Genomic DNA, 25585 nt, shown 5'->3' on the forward strand with positions numbered 1-25585 from the left:
GGGCAGAGGGCTGGGATCCAGGCATGTACCAATTGCCTTGTGTATATTTCAGCCCCTCAGATACTGTTCCTTGCATCCCCCTCTCTCAAAGCCAGTTTGATAGCTAAGGTGACAATGAAGCCATCAGGGACAATTTCAGGGTAAGCCTCTACCAGTGAGTTGAGGGTGGTTAAGAGTAGATGAAGGGAAACTGGACCAATGCTTATCTAAGCCCAATACAGATATTCCAGTAACAGACTTGGCCGTTCTCCAAAAAGGAGTGCCTTCTGATGGCCTGCTTGGGTGCTGGATAAGCCCTATAATTATCTGTGTGGTCAGCGTTACACCCACCAGTTCACAGGGCTCTAGGAGAAAAATGACCCTCCTCTGTCCTTGGAAGAAATTATGTTTCTGGGTCTTTGTTTCTCCTGCTGGTAGTGCAAGGAGTTAGGACATTAGCTAACCTTCTGATGGAACTAAAGGGAGCGGGGGAGAGAAAACAGTCATTCAGTGGCCAGGACCAGAGACTTAGAGGAGGAATGAGAGGGGCATTTGTCCAGTCAATGCCAACTCACCTAATGCTATGGGAAGGCCCTTTAAGACCAGAGCAATGGATGCTTCTTAAGAGGACAGAGACTCACAGAGATGACTAGGAACAGGTTCGAGGAGAGCTGGGGACTTTGGGCACGGACAGTGGAGACAGGATAAGGACTTGGTCAGTGGACTATCCGAAATTAGGTCTGAGGATACAAACTTGAAGAAAGGATGCAATACCTGGTGGGACTGCAAGCCAATGATTGAGGAGTAGGCCTGGATAGTGACGTAGATCTCAGGTTGGAAGTCGATGCAAGATCCAGGCACTCGGAAGGGCTGGAGCAGCCCGCCTAGGCAGCGGGAGAGGGCATGGAAAACTTCATCAAACAAGATCTCGCCTGTGGAATCATCCTGAGGGCAATGCAGAGAAAGGTCTCTCAAGGGTAACCAAAGGCAGCCCTGAGCGGAGGGCAGAAACAAGCAGCTTCCATGGGTCAGTGGGACTCTTAAGGTTGATCACACATCCAAATACGGTGCCACAGATGAATGGGATCTGTCTTCAAACACCCCCCACTCCTTCCGTTGTGTAAAGGAAACCTGTCTCCTTTCCAAAACGGCATCATTGTGGGATCATTCTTCACTTATCCCAGGCCCCTCCTCTTCTCCTCACTTCCCACCCAATCCTTTCTTCCCACTGCCTCCCCTCAACCAACCCCTTACCACAATGCCAGTAGATGGGCTGAGGTCCAGCTCAATGACAAACCGATACTGCCAGGCCAGGAAGGTGACCCGGGTGGATGGTACAAGGAGGAATGGCCTGGGGACCACCGGTTCCTCTGGCTGCCATCCAGGAGGCAGGACACTGAGGACTTCCAACTCCTGCTCAGACTGAAGCTGACATTTAGGATGGGGAGGAAAGGGAAGAGTCAGGAAGTCACCCCTTTCTTTCCAGGACCTGACTTCCATATCCAAAATGACACACCATTGGTTCTACCTTCTGCAACCCAACCAAGCACTCTTCCGAGCTGGAAAAACAATTAAACAAGATTTCCCCTGGGGAATCATCTTGTGGGCAAAGTCACTTGCCCCTCCTAGAATCAGACCCCTCAGAGTTAGTCTCCCCTCCTGTGTGTTTCCAGCACCCTCCTAAAAAAACAGATCCTCGGGGCTAGCCCTTCACATCCTGTGTGTCTCTGGGCCTCACCAGCATCTCCTGGGGCGTGGCCTGCACAGTCTGATGCAGGTGATTGAGGAACCAAGCCAGGCGAACATTTCGGGATATTCGATAATCCTTTTTCATCAACAGGAACACCTGCCCAGCTTCTTCCACCTGGGGACAAAGAGACATTTAATAAATCCATAAAAATTCACTAGTTCCTAGTACATATAGATCATGGTGCAAGTAACTTGTCCAAAGAGCTCAGAATCCATTAGTGAGCGGTAAGGCAGCAGAAGTGACATGTTTACCCCCACCTCAGTGCAAGGGCTTCCCAAGGATTCAATTCTCAACTCTTGGCTCCCATTCCCCCTATAAAGACCTCTATGTAGACCAAGTGACTTTTGCACATTTCAACGGGTATGTGAGTTTCTCCTATAAACTCTAAGTTCTTTGAGGGTGGGGATTGTGCCTTGCTCTACTTTTGTGTCCCTGTGCTTAGCAAATTGCTTAAAACAGAGCAGACAATAATGCCTGGCAGTTTCTCCTAATAAGCCTTGACATCAGCACGCACTAAAGGATCTTCACTGGGTGAATGGCAAGCCTACTAAAGACCTCAAAGCCCAACTTCTGTGGGTCACAGTCTCCCACCCACACCCTTCTCAGCTGTCAACGCTCTAGTTCCTTCCTTCCGCTGCCTCATGGGCAGTCGGTTCAACTGTGTCCTAACAAGTGTCAGTTCCCTTGCCCGTGTCCTCACCTGTCACTACACAAGCCCAGCTAAATCTTGACTCAGGATGAATTTGACTTTCTTCCTTATCCACACAAATACCACACCAGCTGTACTTTGACAGAAAGAAACTTGTCAACTCGCCAGTGGTGCCATTTCTAGTGGCCTTTACCAATCCTTTTATTTCTCCCTGGTCAGTAACCTTTCCTTATTCCACTCAGGTTTTCCAATCTCTCAACCCCCGCCATCCCAGCAGATAAATGTGCCTACTGTTTCGCAGAGAAAATAAGGGTCAACTGGTGTGAACTCCCCCAATGTTTCCTCCAGATTAACCCTTATCTGTAACATTCCTTTACCCCCTTACTCTTGCCTCAGATGAAAAGATTACTCTCCTCCTGTTTAGACAAACTGCAAATTTCTCCTCCAGTGTTCCTAGTGAGGCGGAAATGACAGGCTGTGAGGAAGTGAGCAGAAGTCAGTGACTACCTGTTGGGAAACGGGATGTTGAAAGGAAGTGAAGCTTTTTTTTTTTCAATAATGGGGAAATATGCATGGAGAAGAGATGGAAAAAGTCCTGGAAAAGCAATAATGAAGGGTGCCTGATGTCGGAGAAGAGCGTGGAGAGCAGAGATGCAATGACTAAAGATGAAGGAAGTCTTTCTTCCTCAGAAGGCAAGCATAAAGAGGTACAGAAACAGATATTAGGAAATGGCATGGATGAGAGGAGAAGGAAGAAGAGGGAAGGAACTCATATTTATTAAGCACCTAAAATACATTCAATTGTACACTGTAAAAGTTCAGTACAAGAATTTCAGACTCAAACAGCCTGGGTTTGAATCCCAATTCAGCCTCTTATTAGCTGTGAGATTGTGGAAAAGGTACTTAAACTATTTAAGCCTCAGTGTCCTCATTTGTAAAATGGAGATAAATCCTAATACCAATCTAATTGTGCTGTCCTGCAGATGAAGGGAAACCGTGCATATGAAGCACTCAGCATGGTGCATGGCACTTATAAGAATATAATAGAAGTCAACTATTACAGGTTATTACCAGGCCCAGTACTAGGCTCTTTACCTAAGTAACTGCATTCAGTCTTCACACAAAACATTTAATAGAAGAAAGCTGAGGTCCAAAAAAGTTAATTTCTCAGCAGAATTCTTAGCAGAATTCGTAGGCATAGGGTCAGAAGTCAAACCCAGGCTTGATGAGCTGCAAAACCCATCTACTGAGTGTGACAACTGGATCAAACTGGGGACTTAAGAGCAGAAAAGATTTAAAGTGGTTACAAGAAGGAACACGATGGGGGTTTATAAATAGAAAGGATGCTTTGACATAATCAAAAAGACAATTTAAACATCAATATGATGTGATTTAGTATTATTTTGTGTTTTGTCTCTGCACCATCTAAAATCACATTTTGGGAAATACTACTCTCTGTTGTACTGTTTTCCTGCACTGGCCTGAAGCAGGCTCTGGCTAGGATTTTGGATTTTATCCAAGAGTTAGGTCAAGCTACCAAACTCTTTTTTCAGCAGGGCAGTACTATTATATCTGCATTCAAAAAAAATTCCATCTGGCTACCACATGACTTAGAAAGATCCCCTAACAACCAGGGGAGATGACAATGGCCGAGACCAGAGCTACTCAAAGTAGCCATTCTGTGAACTGCTTGAGACTGTTCCTGAAGAGACAAGTAGTTGTGCTAGAATGTAAAACCAGCACTGCCTTTCACTGAGAGAGTCTTGGAAAAGTCAGTTGAACTAACCTTCAAGACAAGTGATCAAGTGAAGTGAGCTCAATTGTACTTTAAGGAATCTTTAAAATAAGATGGACAAGGGGCTTCCCTGGTGGCGCAGTGGTTGAGAGTCCGCCTGCCGATGCAGGGGACACGGGTTCGTGTCCCGGTCCGGGAAGATCCCACATGCCGAGGAGTGGCTGGGCCCGTGAGCCATGGCCAATGGGCCTGTGCGTCCGGAGCCTGTGCTCCGCAACGGGAGAGGCCACAACAGTGAGAGGCCCGCGTACCGCAAAAAAAAAAAAAAAGTGGACAAGAACTGGTGATTAACTGAAGTAGGGAGGAAAGTAACCAAAAAAAAGCCAAAAAAACAAGGTGTCAAGGATGACTAAGGCAACATCAGAAACCAGTAAGTTGCAGGATGATTTCCGTTAGCTAGAGAAATCAGATATAGCTATTTCCCATCATTTCTAACCACCATCCCCCTCAAAAGGTCCCATCAAACTGAACGCTCTTATTGCCAAACTCCTAAAAAGACAAAAGGGGTCTACTGGCAAAGAAGGAAACTGCAGCAATTACCTGCCCTCTCTTTCTCTGATCCTTGGTCTCAAGAGGAGATACTCTCATAAATAAATAAATAGAAAAGACGGCCTTCTCCCTGATTAACATCTCGAAAATTCTGCCAGATTGCCTAATTTCTTTCCCACAGTGTTAGTCTATTAACTTGGGTATACTTACATATTGTACTGTAAAACATTTAATATTAACTTTTCATTGGTATTTTGTCAACACCCTTATAAGAAATTCAAGGCCTGATGGCTTCCATACGTATGATTAGAGCACCAATAAACACCATAACATATATTCATTTGTATTGGGCTTTGGCTTTCTCAGAGAAAGAGCAACTGTGCTCAATGCCAGTAGGCAACCTCTCCCTCAGGATTGGCTGAACTGGTGTGGGTATGATATTAGTGACCTCTCTCGTCTACAAGTTGACTATGCTGGATCCTTGCCAAGGTTCTTATCTAAAAAAGGACGGGCTGGGCTCAGTATTATCAGAATAGGAAGGATATCCCAGTTCAGCAGCCCTCTCTGTTTATCACTCTATCCCCAGAGCCTGGTGCATTGCTTGGCAATAGGATGCTCAATAAACTTTTGCTGAATAAGTGAATTCACTATATGTTCTAAGCTAAGCAAAGCAAACGCGGCATTTAAAATGAATCACACGCAGTACAACTTTTCTTAAGGTAAGGTAATCTTAACACTAGTCTCCATATTTTTCCTTTTGTTCTTCTTTGGTGCTTAGTGAAGACTTTTTTTCAAATGCCAGCCTGTTTCAGTTATGCAAGGAAATATCCAGGAAAGGAGTTTTGGCCCATATTGAGCCAGGGTTAAAGGAGGGAGCACCATAAGGACAGTTGGGGACACTTGCTCACTTCATCTTCTAGGACTAAAATCCTGGCCACTCTGGGTTTAATAAATGAACCTTTCCGTGATTCCCTACACTGTTTGTTATCTCTGCTAGGCATTCACAAAGCAGTCTGGACTACTTAATAGCATCCACCACAGTTCATAATGAAGAATTTGTGTATTTTTTAATGTTGGTTTCCCCTACAAGTGTAGAAGCTCCAGGGAGGTAGGGGCTGTCTGTATCGTTCTTTGTTGTATCTCTAGTAACTAGCGCAGTGCCAAGACACACTAAGGGTTTGAATATTTGTTGAATGAATGTATGAATGAGGGAAATTGCTCTCGCAAGCTATATTTATTTTCTTCTCTATTTCAAGCTATGTTCTTAGTATCTTACCAGAGATTCCTAATTTTTCATTTTTATCAACATCTGGCTTTTGTTGTTCAAGAGTTCTCATCCTTCCTCATCTGCTTTATGGAAAAACTAACCCAGTCTGTTGTTTGGACTTTGCCTCCCTGAAAGTTGTTTTTACCAAGTTTTTTTTCACTAGTATGTTCTTTACTGGTATCATCTTCTTTTCTACAATTCTGGAATCGGGGGAAGGGGAGTTGTGTAAACTTGAATAGATTTGTTTTAGACAGAATTACAGTATTATGGAAAGAAAATGTGATATGATAGCTGAGACTCCGGGCTTGAATTTTAGTTTCCTCCTCTATAAAATACTACCACCTACCCCAATGATGGGTGAAACCACACTGTAAAGTTAAAAGTGTCACATAAATGCACATAGTAGTGGTAACAAGGTGTTGCTTCTTTGAGTCTGGAGGAAGTCCTGCACAGCCATTCCCCTCAGCCTTTTTGGCTCACCCCCACTTAGCTGGCAGAGTTGGAAATTTCTTCACACTGAGCCAGAGTCTGTCTTGTTGATATTACCTTGGCCTGCTCTTGAAATCTGTTCTCTTGAACATATCTAACTCACTTTGGGTTTTACCTCCTGAGGCCACACAGGGAAAAATCTGAACCTCTGCCAAAGGGGAAGCTATCAAACATCTGATGATGGTTCTGAGTCTTTGATTCTCCATAATAAACATCTCCAGGTTCCTTAAATGTAGCTCAAACGGCATGGTTTCGGGCTTCCCTGGTGGCGCAGTGGTTAAGAATCCGCCTGCCAATGCAGGGGACACGGGTTCGAGCCCTGGTCCGGGAAGATCCCACATGCCGCGGAGCAACTAAGCCCGTGCACCACAGCTACTGAGCCTGCGCTCTAGAGCCCGCGAGCCACAACTGCTGAAGCCCGCGTCCCTAGAGCCCGTGCTCTGCAACAAGAGAAGCCACCGCAATGAGAAGCCCGCACAACGAAGAGTAGCCCCCGCTTGCTGCAACTAGAGAAAGCAAAGACCCAACGCAGCCAAAAATAAATAAAAATAAAATAAAAAGAAAACGGCATGGTTTCAAGTTCCCTCACTATTTTAAATCTTAGATCACGTGCCTACGAATGAACTCTGGTTGGTCTACTTTTCAACTTAAAATATGGGGGCCAGAATAGAGCACAATACCCAGGTGAGGTCACAGATTCAGAATCTCCTAGATTCTATTTACTTCAGGCGAAGCTTTACCATGCTACTGACCCAAGAAACCTCTCTGACTTTCTCCCTTCTGCTGCTGCTTAGACACATCCCCCATTCTCTCCTCATGCAGCTGGCTTTTTTGGGACACACACAATTATTCAATTCGTCCTATTACATTGGATAAATCCAGCCTATTTTCTATTGTGAAGCTTGACTGCTGTTTTGTCTGCTAGTAAATCCCTTTCCAGCTTAATTTCCCTGCTAATTTGATCAGGATGCCATCAAGTCCTCATCCAAGTCCCAAGAGGACAAAGGCAAGGTGAGCATGCATTCATTTATCAGTCAACAAATTTATGGAGAGCCTGATACATGCTAGCACTGGGCTGGTCCTAAGGATACAATGGAAAGCAAAAATTGGCATTCTCTGCCCTCGCAAGATTTACCCTGTAATGGAGGAAAAAACTAATCAAATAATCACTCTAAATACTACATTAATACAAACTAAGTGTGCCAAGGATAAGAATGTGGTTTTATGACAGCATGTAACAAAGTAACCTGACTCAGGCAAGAGTCTTAAGAGAAGGTGACCCTGAAGACTGAGCAGGGTTGGCCTAGTGAGGAGGGAAAGGGGAATACACCAGATGGAGGATAAACAAGCACTGACCTATTAGATTTTCTTCACACTATTTGTTCGTAGGCTGCTGAATTCCACTGCTGTGCAGCTTCCATTTCTCCACCTTGTTTCGAAGGTTATTTTGAATGACAGACTGACTCTTCAAGGCCAAACTGAAGTCTAGTTCACCAATCAGTTCTTATAGAATCCACTCTCTTGAAACCAGGAACATTTCCTAACTCGAGTTTTCTCGCAACATTCCCCCCATACATGATCCTTCCAAGTCAACGACTACATTTTCACAAACATCATCTCTAAGTTTTCTTCACATTCAAGAGGTGATTTAACAGAACTAAAGACTCAAGAATTAATTAAAGCAGCTAGAATGGTATTTTTCCAAGTGTGATCCAAGGACCAGCAGCATCAGAACCACCTGAGGTGCTTGTTAAAATGCAGATTCCTGGGCACCATCTGAGACCAATTGAATTAAGAGCTGAGAGAGCTTGGGAAGCTATACGTAACAAGCTCCCCCAAGTGATTCTTCCGCTTTACTGTTTGAGAATCCCTGAATTGGTTGTGTTCTCCCAGCACCCATACTCATATGGAGGTTTAATCCCTGATACTTAATCCTTCTGAGTCTGAAGTTCACTGGAGCAGTCTGGCAAAGGGAAAGCAGGGTTTCTAAGTCAGAGATCTGGATTTAAATCTGGCTCTACTACTTGCTATCTAGGTGAGCTTGGACAAGTTAGTTTTCCCAGGCCTCAGTTTCTTCATCTATAACATGTGGATAAGAATGTCTACTTCAGGGACTTCCTTGGTGGTGCAGTGGTTAAGAATCCGCCTGCCAATGCAGGGGACACGGGTTCGAGCCCTGGTCCAGGAAGATCCCACATGCCACGGAGCAACTAAGCCCATGCGCCACAACTACTGAGCCTGCACTCTAGAGCCCGCGAACTACAATTACTGAGCCCAAGTGCCACAACTACTGAAGCCCGTGTGCCTAGAGCCCGTGCTCCACAACAAGAGAAGCCACGGCAATGAGAAGCCCGCGCACTGCCACGAAGAGTAGGTCCCACTCGCTGCAACTAGAGAAAAGCCCACGTGCAGCAACAAAGACCCAATGCAGCCAAAAATAAATAAATAAATTTAAAAAAAGGAAAAGAATGTCTACTTCAGAAGGATGTTGTGGCAATTAATCAGGAGTCAGAACAATGATAGAGGAAGCCTATCATTCTTTGGAAAATTTATTTAGGCTTATATACCATTTATAGCAAGACGAATAAAACATTATCAGGCACTGTGCTGCATACCATGTATACCAGGATGAAGCAAACATTGTCCATCTCGTTAATTTGTTGTTTGTTCATTGCCCCTGTCCCTTGGTGGTTAAGGTATAAATTATTCCTGGACTTTTCCAACCCCTGTGCTGTTTTCTGTTAACAGAATCCCACAAAATAATGTAGTCTCCACCTGCCCTTGAACCACTGTACTTATGCCAAAGTCCTGAACCTCTAGCACAGCTTCAACCTGAATCTTCTTCACCAGCCTTCTCTCTCAACCGCCTCCACCTGAGTTCGAGCACCTCGGATCAAACGCTGGTTCTGCTGCTTATTAGTATAAGGCCTTGGTGAAGTTACTTACACGCTCTGTGCCTTAATTTCCTCATCTGAGAAACAGGGATAGTAAGAGTGCTTATTTTTCTTTTTTTTAAGATTTTTTTGATGTGGACCATTTTTAAAGTCTTTATTGAATTTGTTACAATATTACTTCTGTTTTATGTTTTGGTTTTTTGGCCGCGAGGCATGTGGGATCTTAGCTCCTCGACCAGGGATCGAACTCGCACCCGCACCCCCTACACTGGAAGGCTTAGTCTTAACCACTGGACTGCCAGGGAAGTCCCAACGGTGCCTATTTCACAGGGGTTTTCCCAGTATTAGATGATACTCAGTAAGCACTAGTGTTAGCTATTCTCACTGCCACTGCGCCCACACTGGCAGCTGCTTCGTCTTAGTTCTCTGAAGGTCCTCAGCTCCTCCTTACCTCAGGATTTTCACTGTTCCCTTTGCCTGTAATGCATGCGCTCTGCCTCTTCTCACAGCCACCTTCCACTCCTTCTTCCGGCTTAAATGTCATTCCTCTGAGGCTTTCTGATCCACCCCCTCCACTAAACAATTAGGTTAAGAACCCCTGTTAAACACTCATTCAATCTGTACTTTTCCTTTGAAGCACTTATTATCATAATTCAACATGTGCACTCCATTAGAATAGGGAATGTGTCTTACACTGCTCCATATCCACCCTGATAATTAGCACAATTCTGAGTCCATAGCAGCAGCATAAAATAATTTAAGTATCTGAGGAATGAATGACTTCTGAAATCTGACTATGCCCAATATTTCTCTCTTAGAATTGTAATAACATCTAACGATCAGTCACTTTTCTGCTCAGGGGCAGGACTCTTCACTCCCTTTACCTTCTGAGATAAAATTTTCAGAAATGTAAATCAAGAATTCAACAAATGAACTTTTGGCTGAGTGAGACTTCCAGGAGCGTATGTCTTGACTCCAGGTTCCCTTAGATTTGCACTGCTCAATATGGTAGCCACTACCATATGGTGAGCACTTGAGATGTTGCTAGTCCAAGGTGAGATATGCTGTAAAATACACTCTGGATTTTAAAGACTTGGTACAATAAAAGAACGTTAAATATCTCATAATTTTTAATATTTATTACATATTGAAATGATGTTTTGGAAATAACGGGGTTAAAGAAAAATATATTATTAAAGTTAATTTTACCTGTTTTTTTTTACCTTTTTAAATGTGGCTACTAGAAAACTGACATATATGCCTTGCACTGGATGCAATGCTGTTTTAGACTACCTGCCTAAAAGGTACGTTGTATTTCACCACAACATCCCTCCATTTCTTCTCATTTTAATCCATAACAAAACATACTCCAAATTCCTTCATCGGTTTTTCTCAATGATATTTCTGATGCATACGCTACTCCATCACCCCTGTCAACACATCTGATCCTTTTTAACAGGGTAGTTTCCTACAACCATATTTAATCTTGGGGCTCGTGACATCGAATTGGAGATTTACCATCCTGTGGCTACTTTATTATTTATACTGTAAACATTATGACTAAGAACACAAGATCTACAGCAGACCACCAGTTTTGGAGTCCTGGCTCTGGTACTTACTAGCTGTGCAACTTTATTACTCTTAATATCTATCTCTGTGCCTCAGTTTTCTCAACTGAAAAATGGGGATGATAATATTGTCTACTGCGTAGGGTTCAGAGTATTAATTGATGTTGGTAAAGTGCTGAGATGGTCCCTGACACACAGTAAGCATTCAATAAGTAATGACAACTATTGGCATCATTATACACATCTCTCACCCTTCCCATCTACTCATATATTCTCTTGTAACACTGCGCCCCTCTCCTAGTGACGTTGTTCTTTCCAAATCTGAGATTTTACGCTCAGATCATCTAACTCCAAAACTCTGCTACACCCCAGCTGAGAGTAGCAGTTGGGTAAGGTACTTCTCTCGATTTTCAGATTCTTACCTGTAAATGACAGCGGGTATTGCCACCTTCCTTTGCACAAGTCTGAATGACACAATGTATATAAAGTTCCTTGCATGGTCCTTAGCACCTTATGGATACTTTATTTGTATTTTCTGATTTAAAACATGTGACCCTAACAATACACCAATGATAAGTACTTTATGAAGAAGGAAACAGGCCGGGAAGTCAAGACTTGCCCGAAGTTGCACAGATAGTTTACACGGCAGCGCCAATACCGGAACGAGGCTTCTCTCTGAGTCAAATGTTTTTTCATGAAACCAAAGCTGCTCTCCAAAAGCATGAGCGCTAGAACTAAATTCATGCTGTTTATGGCATTCCAATATTTGAAGAAATGCAGCAACTGGCAAAGCTGCCCACTGAAACTGCAACGGAAAATCAAAATACAGGTTTTCTTAATACCATTGCGAGGTCAAAGAACCCGAGAGCCCTAGGGTTGGCGTCGTGGATGAAATTTCGGCAAACAAAACAGCGACAAGCTCCTCTAGGCCCCCCAGGAAAGTGCGGGGGAGGAGATAACGAATGTTTGGGCCTCGGGCTGACCCGGCGGCTCCGGACCCGGAGGAGGCCACGGCCGCGCCCGGCCGCCGGACCCTCCCCCTCGGATCTCGGGACCCAGCGCTGCGCCCGCCCGCCCCTCACCTCCGGCTCCGGGCGCTCCGAGGCCATCACACAGCCCTCCCGCGCCGGCCCGGGCCAAAGAAGCTGCTCCGCTCGTGACCCCTGACCCGGCGGCCTGGCGACCAGCGGGACAGGAAGTGAGGGGGAGGGCCGAGTCCTGAGCTTTCTGATTGGCTGACTTGGGAAACGGAAGAGGAAGTCTTTGACACTGACCCTGTTGCCGCAATGCAGGTGAGGGCCAGGTTGGCGCTAGTGACCGCTAGCTAGCTTCGGGTATCGGTACAGAGAGTGGGCTGGCGGAGGAGTGAGTGAGGAGTTGGGGCTGAGAGGAGGGGGTAGAGCCCTCGACCGTCGAATAAGGGGACGCACGATGGGGCAGAGGCCCACTGGCGAGGGAGCGGCGCAGATGAGAGATGGGGGTGGAGCCCGGCTGACGGGAGACAGACTGCGGTTAAGTCGGGAGGGAGAAGGCAGCACTGACTTGCTAGGGTGTGGGAAAGGATCAGGTTGTAATTTGGGAAGGTTGAGGTGCAGTCCAAGGAAGACGGCTCAAGAAAGTGGTGGATCGGCTCAGGCCCCGGCCTAGGCTGTTGGATGGCCGTTGTCGGATGCCGACAGAACAGGTAATCTGTAATTGGAGAGAAGCCCGAGGGTGGAAGGAATTATGGGACCGCGGTGGCCAAAAGCCAGACTAATATAATCTGAGGCCGTGGGTGGAACCCAGGATCAAGGCTCCTGTCCTAAACGTTGGCAATTTGCTAAGACAGTTTTGCTTCATTCTTCCTAGTCTGTGCCCGTTTTTCATTTGTCACTTAGTTTCTTGCAGCTGGTAGCCTCTCCGTAAGTTTTTATAGGTTGACTAAGCTTGTGAAAGGGGCACAGGAATACTGGCACAGAGATAAAATGAGTGCAGATTAATTTAGCAAGGAGGAGGTTGAAGGAGCAAAGACTGAGGGCAAATGAAGGTGGGGATGGCAGCGGTGGTGGCGGTGGCAGTGGCAGGTATTCAGAAGAGCCTTCATGTGTAGGTAGATTTTCCAGAGATTGTATCATGGGCAAGAACGGCTACACTCACCGGCAGGTTTTAGGACAGAGGAAGTCAGAGCATGTATGCTGCAGAGGTGCCCAAAAGATAATAAACCCCAGGCATTTAGGTCTGGTGAAAATTACTCAGTGGGAGAGAATAGAGTGTACCTAATACAGAGAAAAACCAGGCCTGGATTAGGAGCAATGAGAGAAAGGAATCAGTAGGTAGGAGGAATTGAGGTCAGATGAATGGGTGTAAAGGTCTAAGGGTTGACGCTGTCTGTAACCCTAATACCAAAGAAAGTAAACAACCTGGCTCTCACTACGCCAATGAGATCCTATGTCACTGGACTGGTATCGCACACTGTCATCCTGGCTTTTCAGCCTTCCTCTGTATGTGTCATCCTCACACTCATCTGAGTAACCAACCTATTCCTATTGGTGCAGAGGGAGGAGAAGCAGCTTGAGGCATCATTAGATGCACTGCTGAGTCAAGTGGCTGATCTGAAGAATTCGCTGGGGAGTTTCATTTACAAGTTGGAGAATGAATATGACCGGCTGACCTGGTAAGGGTTGCCAGGGCAAGCTGGGGAGGGCTCCATGGATGGGGGGCCAGGCCACCTGCTGGATAGGACATCTCCAGTAACGTAACCATTTATCAGTTTGCAAACATCTCTTGATTTAGAAAGAGTTGGGTTTCCCAACATTTAACACTGAAGTTGGCTTTGGGCCCCCATGGTAAGGAAGTAGAGAAATGCCCAGTTTCCCAGCCCAGGTTCTCACTAGCTTTTTTTTTTTTTTTTTTTTTGGCTGTACACGGGCCTCTCACTGTTGTGGCCTCTCCCGTTGTGGAGCACAGGCTCCGGACGCGCAGGCTCAGCGGCCATGGCTCATGGGCCCAGCCTCTCTGCGGCATGTGGGATCTTCCCGGACCGGGGCACAAACCCGCGTCCCCTGCATCCGCAGGCGGACTCTCAACCACTGCGCCACCAGGGAAGCCCCTCTCACTAGCTTTTGATTCTCATCATTTGACTTCTCTGGGAGGAGTTCCTCCCGCAGTGGGTCCTCCCACTACAGTATTCATACTGGATCTCTTGCCATGGCTGTTGCTGAGTCTTTTAGGTCCAATCTACTCTGGAAGTGTGGATACTATTTTTAGGCCAGAAAGGAGACTTTTACCCAGTTTCTGAAGTTTTAGTGATAATAGTGTAGCCATGGTTCCTACTTTGCCATTGTCCTCACCCCCATTCAAATATAGTAGTCCCCCTAATCTGTGGGGGATAAGTTCTAAGACCCTCTGTGGATGCCTGAAACTGTGATAGTACTGAAACCTATACTGTAGATACTGTGTTTTTTTTCTATACTAATGGGGTGGGTAGTGTATACAGCATGGATATGCTGGACAAAGTGGTGATTAACGTCCTGGGTGGGACAGAGCAGGATGAAGCAAGATTTCGTCACACTGCTCAGAACAGCACCCAGTTTAAAACTTATGGATTGTTTTTTTCTGGAATTTGCCATTTAATATTTTTGGACTGTGGTTGACCACGGGTAGATGAAACCTCGGAAAGTGAAACTGCAGATAAGGGGGGCCTGCTATAATGACCTGCTTTTCCTCTCCATCTGTATCAGAAACTGAAAGTGTGTCCCTCTTTCTTAACCCCATAATCCCTGTGAGCCAGGCTAGTTCCTGCCCAGGCCAGCCATAGTGCTATGAGTGTTTTGGGGGTGAGTCTGGGTATTCCTAGTCTGAAGGACCCCTTTGAGGCTCATTTACTGGGAACATTCTGACACCTTCTTTCCACCACCAGGCCATCTGTCCTGGACAGCTTTGCCTTGCTCTCTGGACAGTTGAACACTCTGAACAAGGTCTTGAAGCATGAAAAGACACCACTGTTCCGTAACCAGGTCATCATCCCTCTGGTGTTGTCCCCAGACCGAGATGAAGATCTCATGGTAAGAGGAGGAGAGGGGTGCAACTTGGGAAATTAAGTTCTTAGATGAGGACTGAGGGCACAGCGGTTGGTTGGCTATTCTAGAAGTTCTGAATCTGCAGTAGTGTGTGGCAGTAAGAAGCGAGGGCTGCATTTTGGAGGCTTTGCTTTTTGTCCTTCTGGAGTTGTGAGAGCCATTCCCAAACTGAATTAATCTGAGGCATATGTCACTAAGACAAAGACCTTTTTCCTTCAACACCTGTCTTGAGCAGAAAGTATGTTCTTTTGTGACTTTTTCTTTTTCTTTTTGGTTTTGTTGTCGTTGTTGTTTTTTGGCTGAGCTGCGCGGCATGTGGGATCTTAGTTCCCTGACCAGGGATCCAACCCGTGCTCCCTGCAGTGAAAGCACGGAGTCTTAACCTTTGGACCACCAGGGAAGTCCCTGACTTTTTCTCTTTCAATCTTTGATTTAAGTGTGGCAGAAAGAGGTTTATCCTTAGGTCTGGTAGAGATAGGGGAGTGAGTAGACAGAACTGGAGGATGGAGTGAGGGGGATAGTGTCTTAGGAAGCCAGATATTGTTAGTCTCAGGTTGTGTTTTCCCTGAAAATGCACTCTTTGCCTGTGGAAGGAACTATGTATATATCAGGCCAGATTGAATCTTCTTGGAGTGCACAGTAGGATCAATAAAATCTGTGTGTTACAGAGGCAGACTGAAGGACGGGTACCTGTTTTTAGCCATGAGGTGGTCCCTGACCATCTGAGAACCAAGCCTGACCCTGAGGTAGAAGAGCAAGAGAAGCAGCTGACAACGGATGCTGCCCGCATTGGTGCTGATGCAGCTCAGGTTGGACTGAGTCACTGCCCTGCTCCCCCAACCCCGAATTTTATCATGAGAAGCTGGGCATTACCACCTCTGTATGGTAGGGATGCACAGCTGGTTACCCCTCAGTTGCCCCTGGAATAGCCCAAGGAAGAAACGTCCCCGTAATCATTTCTTGCTTGCCCTAATCTCTGCACAAATTTATGTGTGTTGCAGAAGCAGATCCAGAGCTTGAATAAAATGTGCTCAAACCTTCTGGAGAAAATCAGCAAAGAGGAACGAGAAGCGGAGAGTGGAGGTATGGAGGGATTGGTGGCAAAACGGAGGAGGAAAGAGGGATAAGATCAATAGGAAGGGTGGTGTTGGTAGTGGTGAAGTGAGGACGAAAGGATGTGCTGCTTAGGAAAAGGTATGCGTCCATTCTGTTAGCCTTTTGTATTTCTGGCCAGCCCCGGAGCAGGTGGAGGAAATGGGCAAAGGGAGAAGGGAGTATTCTGAGTAGTCATGGGGGTCCTCTGGCTCTTCCTCTGGGCTGCCAGGGAGCCTAGATTCTGCTGAAGTCAGAACTCCAAGCCCTGGTACCCATACTGGTCTTCCTGCTGCTAGGTTCGGTCCAGGGCCAGAGGCATACCTCGGGGTCCCCACTTACTTTTTCTTCAGGTCTCCGGCCGAACAAGCAGACCTTTAACCCAGCAGACACCAATGCGTTAGTGGCAGCTGTTGCCTTTGGGAAGGGGCTGTCTAATTGGAGGCCTTCAGGCAGCAGTGGTCCTGGCCAGCCGGGCCAGCCAGGAGCTGGGACAATCCTCGCAGGAGCCTCAGGATTACAGCAGGTGCAGATGGCAGGAGCTCCGAGTCAGCAGCAGCCAATGCTCAGTGGGGTGCAGATGGCCCAAGCAGGTCAACCAGGTAAGGTGACAGGGATTGGCATGGTGGCAGACCTTGAGCAGGGAAGTGGGAATAAGCTGGGTTATCTGGGGCCCCAGCGTCCCCAGAGCTGGAGATATTCTCCTTTTCTCCCTTGGACTGTGACCCAGAAAAAAAACTTTTGGAGTAAAAGTCTCATTTGAGACCCTTAATAGGTACCAGACAATGAGGAAGAACTTTGACAAGCAGAAACTGCTCTCGCCTCCCACCCCATCTCAGATCTCGGTCTCAACTACCCTTCTGTCCCCTTTAACTCCGGGTATTAGGTGTGTTCTCACTGTCTTGTCTTAGGTAGAAAAATGAATGGTCAGACCTTCATTAGGACCATTGGGTAGGTGTGTTGGGAATGGACAAGCAGGCAAGTTTCCCGGTGCTGTGTGTAGTCCTTTCTCCGTATCCTGTCTCTCCTGCTCGCTTTTAGTAATTATAAGAACAGCCTGGCAGAGTTCAGATGCAAGCAGCTAGAAGAGGTATTTTCTTCCAAGCTGTCTAGACAAAGGGACAATTAAAATAAGAGAGAACGTAGCACTCTTTTACCTGTGATATTAAATGGGGGGTCCCACAGATTTAGTTCTCTTTTTCTAGGAGGGGGTGAGCAGGAGCCAGGTGTGTTCCAACCCCTCCCACTATTCCTCCTCCTAGACACCTTCAGGGAGAGGGCTGGACGAAAAGCCATACCTCTGAGCCTTGCCGTCCAGGGTCAGATGCCACAGAGATTCTGAGATGATAGCGGAGGTGCAGAAGGGAACCTGAGGGACCACATTTCTGATTTACCATGAACGTCTTACTGTGCTTCAGGTGTCTTTCTTCATGTTCCTTTTAGGGAAAATGCCAAGTGGAATAAAAACCAACATCAAGTCGGCTTCCATGCATCCCTACCAGCGGTGAGTGTGGCCGACAACCTCCACTCCCAGGTGCTCTTTGCAGAGTTCGGCAGTGAAGCTGCCTTTTGCCCAAAGCTGACCTAGATGGGTATAATAAAAAGAATACGGGCTTTCAGCCACAGACAGATCCCATCTCCACTGCCGACTAGCTGCGTGACTTTGGGCAAGTGACCTAATTTTTCTGAGCCGGTTTTCTTGTTTGTAAATGGTGATAATACCTACCTCAAAGGGTTGTTGTGAGGATTAAAATGGGAAAATGCATGTAAAACACTTGGCACAGTCTATGAAATAATGGGTATTCAATAAATGAGAGTTTCTACAGCCACTTCTCCCCACTGCCCCCTCTTCAGTCCTCGATCCAGAACTTATCCTGGTCTGATACTGCTTCATGTCTGTGGTGAGCTGATGGACACAAGATCATGGACCGCTCAGCTCTATTTGAAAGCCTGTGCTTATTTCGTGCTGCCAGAAACGGTGACAGCCTCTGTGTCCTTAGTGGCCTACTGTCTCCGCAGGCCTTCCTACCCAGATTCCATCCTGGCCATCTCTCCAAGCTGCAGGTGACGAGGCTTCTGGTCTGAGACAGACCGTCCACTTGTGGCTCTGGAGAAGCTCAGGCCTGCTCTATTCTCCATCCTTTGAGAAGCCAGTTCAGCTCTTACCTGGGAAATAGTCACAAAGTACCCTATCCTTTACCCTACACCTCACACACGAAGGAAGATGTTGAAGGCCCGGTATATGGGGGCTTCTTCAGGAAGTGGCTCTACCAGGCAGGACTATGTGAGAAAGGGTTTTTCTTAGCAGATGAGAAAGTCCCTTGTTCCCCAGACTCTTTTTTTCTTATTTTAGAGGGAGAGGGGAATTGCACCTCACACCATCTTTCATCATGATTGAGTTATCCTCATAATTTGCCTGGTTCCTGGGCTCCAGCCAGGATGGTTTTTCTCCAGTACACTGAGCCTGTGGTTCCAATAAGGGCCAGGTGGATGGCGGGAGGTGGCAGCCGCCAGTACTTTTGCCTGCTTTTATAAAGCTGAGAGCAGAGTGGGCTTGGGTCTCCAGCTTAAGCTGCCTTGCTTAGCTCTCTGTTGTGAGCTAGGGCAGGGGTTGAGTCAGCAGAAGTGGACCAAAGGGTTTCTCTGAATAAAGTTATTTAAGTTGATGGCCACTGTATCAGGGTTAATCTGACAGATAAATTGAGACAGCTACGTAGGGATTGGAGACTACATGTCAGAGACTTTCAAGGTTGCTGCAAGGCAATTCTAATTTGTTTTCCAATAAAAAGTTTTCTTAGCTTTGATCTAAATGTCCTGAGAGGTAATAGGAGGCCCTTCTCACACCTTCCAGCTGCCTTTTTTCTGTTCTCTTCTGTCACACATTAGTACTTTGGCATCTGTTCAGTGCCAGGCAGAATTCTGCCAGGCTGTGGCAGCAAAGGGCTGGAAAAGTGGTTGCAGATGTCACATCCATTCCTGTTCCATCAAGACAAGAAATGGTATTCACACAGCTCACTGATCATAGTACACAAGAGCACGGAAAGTCCTGCCATCAGCTCTGAGGCAATGTCAGACCTGTCCCCCACTTCAACAGTGCTCCCTTACTGGTCTATCAGCCCACTCAGATGTTCCTTATCTTCTCTTCCCTTCACACTGGAAATGTCAGAGCTAACTGTCATATTGGATAGAGTTCAAGGTGTGCTTCTCTAAAACCCCTGGAGCATCTTTTGGTGACTGCTGTCCTTTATTCTACCAAAAGATTCCTTCCTATTGAAAGTTTCTTGAAAACTTTTTGGACCTATTGAAACCACCCCAAGTTTCTTTGTTGTCCCAGGCTAATATCGACGTCATTCCCAAAGTACCATCTGAAATGGATTCCTTGTCCTCCCAGAGTGGAAATGTCCTCCTGCGCCAGCAGGGACATATGCAGGACCCCACCTACATCTTGTGCCCTTAAACCAACAGTCCTTCCTCCGCAGGCACTCATGTCTTTATATTCACTCCGGGAGCACGTGCTCTCATTCCCAACCCCTCAACCCCAGATCCTCTGGAGTGCACAAACCTATGTAGCATTGCCAACTTTGGGGCCCATACAGCCCAGTAAATGCCTCAATGGAGAGTATCTCCCATCCCTAACACACTCATTCCCAAAGGAGGGAATACAGAGTTTCCTTTCAAGAAGAGGACGTTGACCTGCTCCCTTGCTCAGATTTCAGATTTGCAAAAGATGGCCCTCTTGCTCCACTCTGGTAGTGTTGCTCAGTTTCTGATGGCTCTGTTTGGCCTAGGGCTTGTGTTTTCTCCTACTCTTGGGGCCCCGGGAGAATGAGATTAGGCCATCGTCTCCCAGGTGTGTGTCTGGGATGGAGAAAGAAGCAGCAGCTGTGAAACTTCAATATTCTGTAGCACAGAGGTCATCCTGCTGAAGGTGGATGCATCAGTGTCCCCACGACACCCATTGCTAGGACCACTCGCTCTCCAGCTCTGCCCTGAGGCTGGGACTCAGTCACTGTTGAATGTCCCTTTTGCTGATTGCCCCAGTCACCCTGTTCTCTTCCCCTCCTGGTGTCTATTGCTGCCCTACCTAGCTAGGTCACCTAACTTCACCTTGCATTTTCTTGGGAAACAGCCAAGGTAGATAGGTTGTTCTAGCTAAGTGCTCCTTCTAACTCCATTATCAGTCCTGCCATTAGGACTGAGCTGCAGCGGGTGTAGCGGCCACCTCCTGTCCTGCTGTTGAAGGGAAGAAGCTGAGCTCTGCAGGAATGCCCCAGTGCAAGGCTGGTCCCTTTCCCACCCCCTTCTCACCTCCCCCAGGCAGCTGGGAACAACCTCTCCCTTTGTCTGAGCTTCTTGTACAGAATAATCCTCCTTATGGACAATGTATTCTCTGTGCCCTGTGGACACAGGAGCCGTGTGAGCTGATCCCAGCACCAGGCAGGACGGAGGCGGAATCCTTCCAAATGCCCACCCTAGGTCAACTCCTGATTACTGTTCAGAGAAACTACCAAGGGGTGTACATTTTCTTCTATCTGTTCCAGATTTGGGGGGCTAGCCTATTGAAGTTTAGCAATGGACCAGGAGTAGGGTTGGGGGCTGTGGTCCCTCTCTGGTTCAGTCCGGAGGGTTCACTGTACCAACCTATGGAGGCGTGATGTGGCTCTGGCCCGTCAGCTTTGAACGCACAGGGGCTAACACTTGGAAGGGGTTTGCCACCCTGCAGATGGGGCTTTCTAACTGGAACAGAAGGTGAACTCCAATCCATCTGACAGGGCCATAGCATCCATTGCTTCAACATGTGTTTTGTCCCAAAGGACAAACTTCCTCTTTTCTTCCCTTTAACTTATCTCTCTTTTGCTCTTGAGCTCCTGTGCATTTCTGAGGCAGCTCCTAGATCTCTGATGTCATCTCTTTTTTTTTTTTGCGCTCCGCGGGCCTCTCCCTGTCGTGACCTCTCCCATTGCGGAGCACAGGCTCCGGACGCGCAGGCTCAGCGGCCATGGCTCACAGGCCCAGCCGCTCCGTGGCATGTGGGATCCTCCTGGACCGGGGCACGAACCCGTGTCCCCTGCATCGGCAGGCGGACTCTCAACCACTGCGCCACCAGGGAAGCCCTGTTGTCATCTCTTGATGAGTTCACATGTTCTCAAGATGTCGCCTACCACTTGGACATGGCAGCTTCCCCAAGTACATCATGGACAAGGCCCCTGACTTCCCTATAGGCCTCGGTTTTCTCGCCTAGGTGCTCCCAGTGATCCTTCCTAGCTTTAAAGTCTCTGGCAATGATTCTCCAGCCTGTTTATCCCTGGCATTTTTCATATTCCTCATTGCATGACTATGTTATTATAGGCTAGGTTTTTCCTAGATCAGCCCGCCAATCCCTTGAACCCCTCCAAACTGTTCCTAAAGTTCCCTGTCACCTGCAGCTTAAAATACCCACATCCCTCTAGATCACTTCCCTAAAATTGTTTTCTAGCTTTCACTAGTTCTTTAGTGAAAATTCATCAAAGAGGTAGTAAGTTACCGCAGAGATAAATGCATTGAATGCCAGAAGTCACCTTCCCACTCAGGGAGCCCCCTCTCTCCCCTGGGCAAGATATATGTACCAGAGAGACTCCCCCATAAAAGCAGTAAATTATACTTTTCCATGTCATGATACCCTTCCTTACTAAATCAAATCCAAGGAGCCCTAGGCTGCTCCCCTTCCCGCTTTCCCTCGGCCATTCCACTGCCTTCCCTGGCCCTCACCCGAATTTCCCTAGTTTATGGTCATTTTGATTCTTCATCTTCTCTGGCCCACACCCCAAATGTAGAGCATCCTTATTTCTTTTTTTGTACTAATTTCTCTGGGCTGCACCCATTTTCATGGCCTTGGTTAGTATCCTTCCATGTTAGTCCTTCTTGAGCCCATGTCCCCACTCCCTGACTCACAGCCACGCTCGTGAAATACAGAGCCTACCATTTTCCTGCACACCTCCCATTCGCTGTTTAGCCCCGCTTCCACCCTTCCTCGGGAACTACCCTGTCTCAGATCACTGCTGACCTGATGGCTAAATCCAGACTTTTTTCAGTCCTTATATTTCTTACTTATCTCCATGGTGTTTAACAGTGCTGGCCATTAACTTTTCACCTCTTGCCCTTCACCGGCTCCCACCTCTCTGGCCATTCCTTCTCTGCAGCTCTTGGCCTTTTGTCCCTCTGCCTGCTTCCTTTTTTTAAAAAAAAGCATTTATTTATTCGGTTGCGCTGGGTATTAGTTGCGGCAGGTGGGCTCCTTAGTTGTGGCATGCAGACTCTTAGTTGCGGCATGCATGTGGGATCTAGTTCCCTGACCAGGGATGGAACCCGGGCCCCCCAGCATTGGGAGTGCATGGTCTTAACCACTGTGCCACCAGGGAAGTCCCCCTCTGCCTGCTTCTTGAATGTTGTTGTTCTCCAGTACTCTGTCCTTAACCCTCTTTTCTTATTCTGCCTGCTCTCCTTGTGACCACCACCTTTATGTACATAACTCAAACAGGTTTTATTTTCAGCCCAGACCTCTTTGCTGACTTGCAGATGCCTATTGGGTATCTCTGCCCATATGATCCACAAGTACCTCAGGTTCTGAATGTCCAAATCCAATCATCTTTCCCTTCAAATCTGTTTTTTTTCTAACATCCTAGGTGTGACCTAAGCCAGGTCTATGGAAGCCATCCTAAACACCCACCCCCCCAACTCAGTCAGATACTAAATCCTGTCAATTCTGTCTCCCCAGGATCCTGCCCTGCAGTTTAGGCCCTGGGCCTCTCACCCTAAAAGTATTGTTCAGACTCTCTGTATCCAGTCTTACCCACTCCAACTCATCTTCCATATGGCTGCCAGATACATCTATCTAAACTGCAGGTCTGATCACCTTACTCCCTTGATTAAAATCCTTTTGATAGTTTCCTTCCCATGTTTCTCAAACTGGAGTCCACATACCTGGCAGGTTGGTAGGGGCAGTGTGCTAGGCATACTGAAAGTCGCAGGATAAAAATCATCCTAGAGGGACTTCCCTGCTAGTCCAGTGGGTAAGACTCCACACTCCCAATGCAGGGGGCCCGGGTTCGATCCCTGGTCGGGGAGCTTGATCCCACATGCATGCCACAACTAAGAGTCCGCATGCCACAACTAAGAAGTCTGCATGCCACAACGAAGATCCCACGTGCCGCAGCTAAGACCCGGAGCAGCCTAAATAAATAAATATTTTTTAAAAAAATCATCCTAGAATGCCCATTTTACTCGAGGGTAAATAATTTAAACAGAATGCAGAATTACCATGCATGCAGTAGGAGAAAATAGACTTCAAAGAATTCCTACTAGTCTGAAGGGCTTCATAATTAGCCGTTAGATTCTCTGGGGATATTTCTTCTTCCTTTTTTTTTTTTTTTTCACATTTACTTCAGTGGAAGTTTGAAAAACAGCTCAGATTTCCTGGAAAGGCAAGTAGGATTCTGTGTGATCCAGCCCCTGACTTCTGACTTATTTTCTGTATTGTCCTGACACCCACTTCAAACTGCTTGAAGTTTCCTGAATGTAACGGACCCCATTCCTTTAGTCCCACTGTTCCCTCTGCATGGAACATTTTGCCCCATCATTCTGTGATGACTACTCAATCTTATCTTTCAAAATTCAGCTCATGAGTCACTCCTCTGTGAAGCTTTCCAACAACCCAGTCTGTCTACAACCCAGTGCCACTCCCACCAGGTAAGGTCAACGACCTCCTATTTTCCACTCCACATTTGTGCCTTGTGCAGACTTATTCTAGCTCCTGCTGCTCTTTATTGTCCCCCAGGTTCAAGCACCCTGAAGTGCCAAGGTTTGAATCCAGTTCTTCTGTCTGGGAGCCATATGATCTTTGGCAAGGAATGTGCATGCCTGGCGTCCTATGGCATCTGGACCATCATAAACACGTTAAGTGTAGTTGCTGCTATCATTATTATTATTAGGTTGACTTTGGAGAGAGAGTATAATGTAGCATTTTGGTTAAAAGAGCAGTTTCTAGTGCCAGACTGCCTGGGTTCAAATTCTAGCCGTGCCACCGACGAGCTGTGTGGCCTTAGGCAAGTTGATTTACCTCTCTGTGCCTCAGTTTCCTTATTTTGGGGGATGCTGTGAAGTTTAAATACATTAGTATATACAAAATGCTTAGAATAGTGTGCCTGACAATAGTAGAAGCTCAAATATTAACTGTCTTCAGGGTAGTGTCTAGAAGTCTGCTGTCGGTAGTTGTTGCTTAAATCAATGATTGACCAGTCCCTCTATGAGGAGGTAACTCTTCTTCCCTCTGCAGCTCATCTGTGCATACAGCTATGCTCACGTGTCAGGAGAGACCCTCTGGGCACGTTTCATCCCCCACAATGTGCAGAACAGGCACTGGAACATTTTTATATTGGTTTGCCTGATGTGATAAGTCATTTTCAAATCTAGTTGTGTGAACTTTCTCGCACTTAGTTGTCACCTACACTCTTCTATTAAAGCCCAGTTTGATCTCTTAAATTGTGTGATTTTGATTTGAGATCAGATGACAAGCTCCCTCACTGGCAGTGTTCCTTTTCCTCCCTTCTAAACTGTGTCTGTTCCCTGTCCACACCAGCTGAAGACTCAGTTCCACAGTCTGCCTACATCCCATCTCTAAAGGAGGCCCTTCACCACTCAGAGGTCTCTCTGTGCAGCTGGGATGTGTTCTCTCCTCTGTCTGTGCTTACTCAATCCGGGCTCAGGTCTTCACGGGTGGCTGTGTGATTCACTGGGCATCACAAACCAGAGCTCCATGCTTGCCTCTTCCTCACACTCACCACCAGTGCTTTAGGCCTTGTTTTGCCATGGCAACGTCCTGGTTCTTGCCACTGTACTCTAAGCTATCGGCAACACCTGCAGGTCAGGTGCTGTCTCACACCTCCATACCTAACACATGGTCTGCCCTCTCCTTAGTATGTCTGCCCTCTTTTTTTCCTGCTCCAAACCCCTGTTCACCTAGTGAACAATTCATCCTCCCAGTGGCACCTACTTCTGTAAAGTCTTTACCACCTCCTCCCCTGTACACTTGACCATTCTTAAATTATACCTGACCTGGACACTTATCCATTGTGTGACCTTAGGCAAGTTACTTCACTTCCAAGAACCTCAATCTCTACCTCTGTAAAATGGGATTATAGCACCAACCTCAGAAAGGTACCTTCCACCGAGTATATTTAAGATTCAATTTAAACCTTTAAATAGCTCTTAATTTTCTACAGGATAAAGTCCAAGCTTCTTAGAAAAGCACACAAGGGCCTCCAGGCATATAGTTAGCACTGAAATGCTAATACTATTCTTCTCCTACTCTCTCCTGAGCAATCTCGTTTTTATCACATGGTATATTTGATTGCAACATATTACAATTAAACTAGCTTAACTGAAAAAGAGAGAGAGAGGGAGAGACCCAACTGGATTTGGGTTATGCGGATGTGGAGTTGAAGGGTGGCCAGCTCCAGGTGGGTCAGGGGCTCCAGTGTCATCTAGGCTCTCTGTCTCTGCGTTTCTCCACTCTACCGC

General features: G+C 46.7%; 2 protein-coding genes across 9 annotated transcripts in view; one reads left to right on the forward strand and one right to left on the reverse strand.

The window, feature by feature from the left end:
- SZT2 (SZT2 subunit of KICSTOR complex) overlaps positions 1 to 12061 on the reverse strand; it is a 51165-nt gene extending 39104 nt beyond the window's left edge. For 3 of the 4 annotated variants that reach the window (XM_029227579.1, XM_029227580.1, XM_029227577.1), the window contains exons 1-4: positions 11963 to 12061; positions 1718 to 1843; positions 1234 to 1407; positions 754 to 924 (exon numbers count right to left, since the gene is read on the reverse strand). In XM_029227579.1, coding sequence (XP_029083412.1) covers positions 754 to 924; positions 1234 to 1407; positions 1718 to 1843; positions 11963 to 11989 — 498 coding nt within the window. In that variant the 5' untranslated portion in view covers positions 11990 to 12061. Of the gene's footprint in view, positions 1 to 753; positions 925 to 1233; positions 1408 to 1717; positions 1844 to 11962 lie in introns of those variants that run through there. The other variant, XM_029227581.1, reaches the window with a different exon arrangement.
- Positions 12062 to 12147: 86 nt separating this feature from the next.
- MED8 (mediator complex subunit 8) lies at positions 12148 to 25114 on the forward strand. 5 transcript variants are annotated; one of them, XR_003794676.1, is made up of 9 exons: positions 12164 to 12564; positions 13415 to 13533; positions 14779 to 14923; positions 15607 to 15747; positions 15940 to 16021; positions 16384 to 16632; positions 17474 to 17534; positions 23685 to 23755; positions 23844 to 25114. XR_003794676.1 is itself a non-coding variant. In XM_029231268.1 (8 exons), the coding sequence occupies exons 1-8, from the start codon at positions 12167 to 12169 to the stop codon at positions 23689 to 23691; spliced, it is 810 nt and encodes a 269-aa protein (XP_029087101.1). In that variant the 5' UTR covers positions 12148 to 12166; the 3' UTR covers positions 23692 to 25114. The 5 variants fall into 5 exon arrangements, 4 of the variants coding, with proteins under 4 accessions (XP_029087101.1, XP_029087102.1, XP_029087099.1 ...); XM_029231268.1 differs by having other exon boundaries at positions 12148 to 12172; positions 23685 to 25114; XM_029231266.1 differs by having other exon boundaries at positions 23685 to 25114.
- Positions 25115 to 25585: the final 471 nt, after the last annotated feature.

The sequence above is a fragment of the Monodon monoceros genome, unplaced genomic scaffold, assembly GCF_005190385.1.
Source record: "Monodon monoceros isolate NGI ecotype Baffin Bay Population unplaced genomic scaffold, NGI_Narwhal_1 Super_Scaffold_18, whole genome shotgun sequence".
NCBI classification, from domain to species: Eukaryota; Metazoa; Chordata; class Mammalia; order Artiodactyla; family Monodontidae; genus Monodon; species Monodon monoceros.

Excerpts from the sequence above, each read along its gene's own strand:
- MED8 (XM_029231266.1), top strand. Across the intron at positions 14,924-15,606 it reads ACCGAGATGAAGATCTCATG|AGGCAGACTGAAGGACGGGT; the intron begins GTAAGAGGAGGA and ends TGTGTGTTACAG. Across the intron at positions 16,633-17,473 it reads GGCCCAAGCAGGTCAACCAG|GGAAAATGCCAAGTGGAATA; the intron begins GTAAGGTGACAG and ends TGTTCCTTTTAG.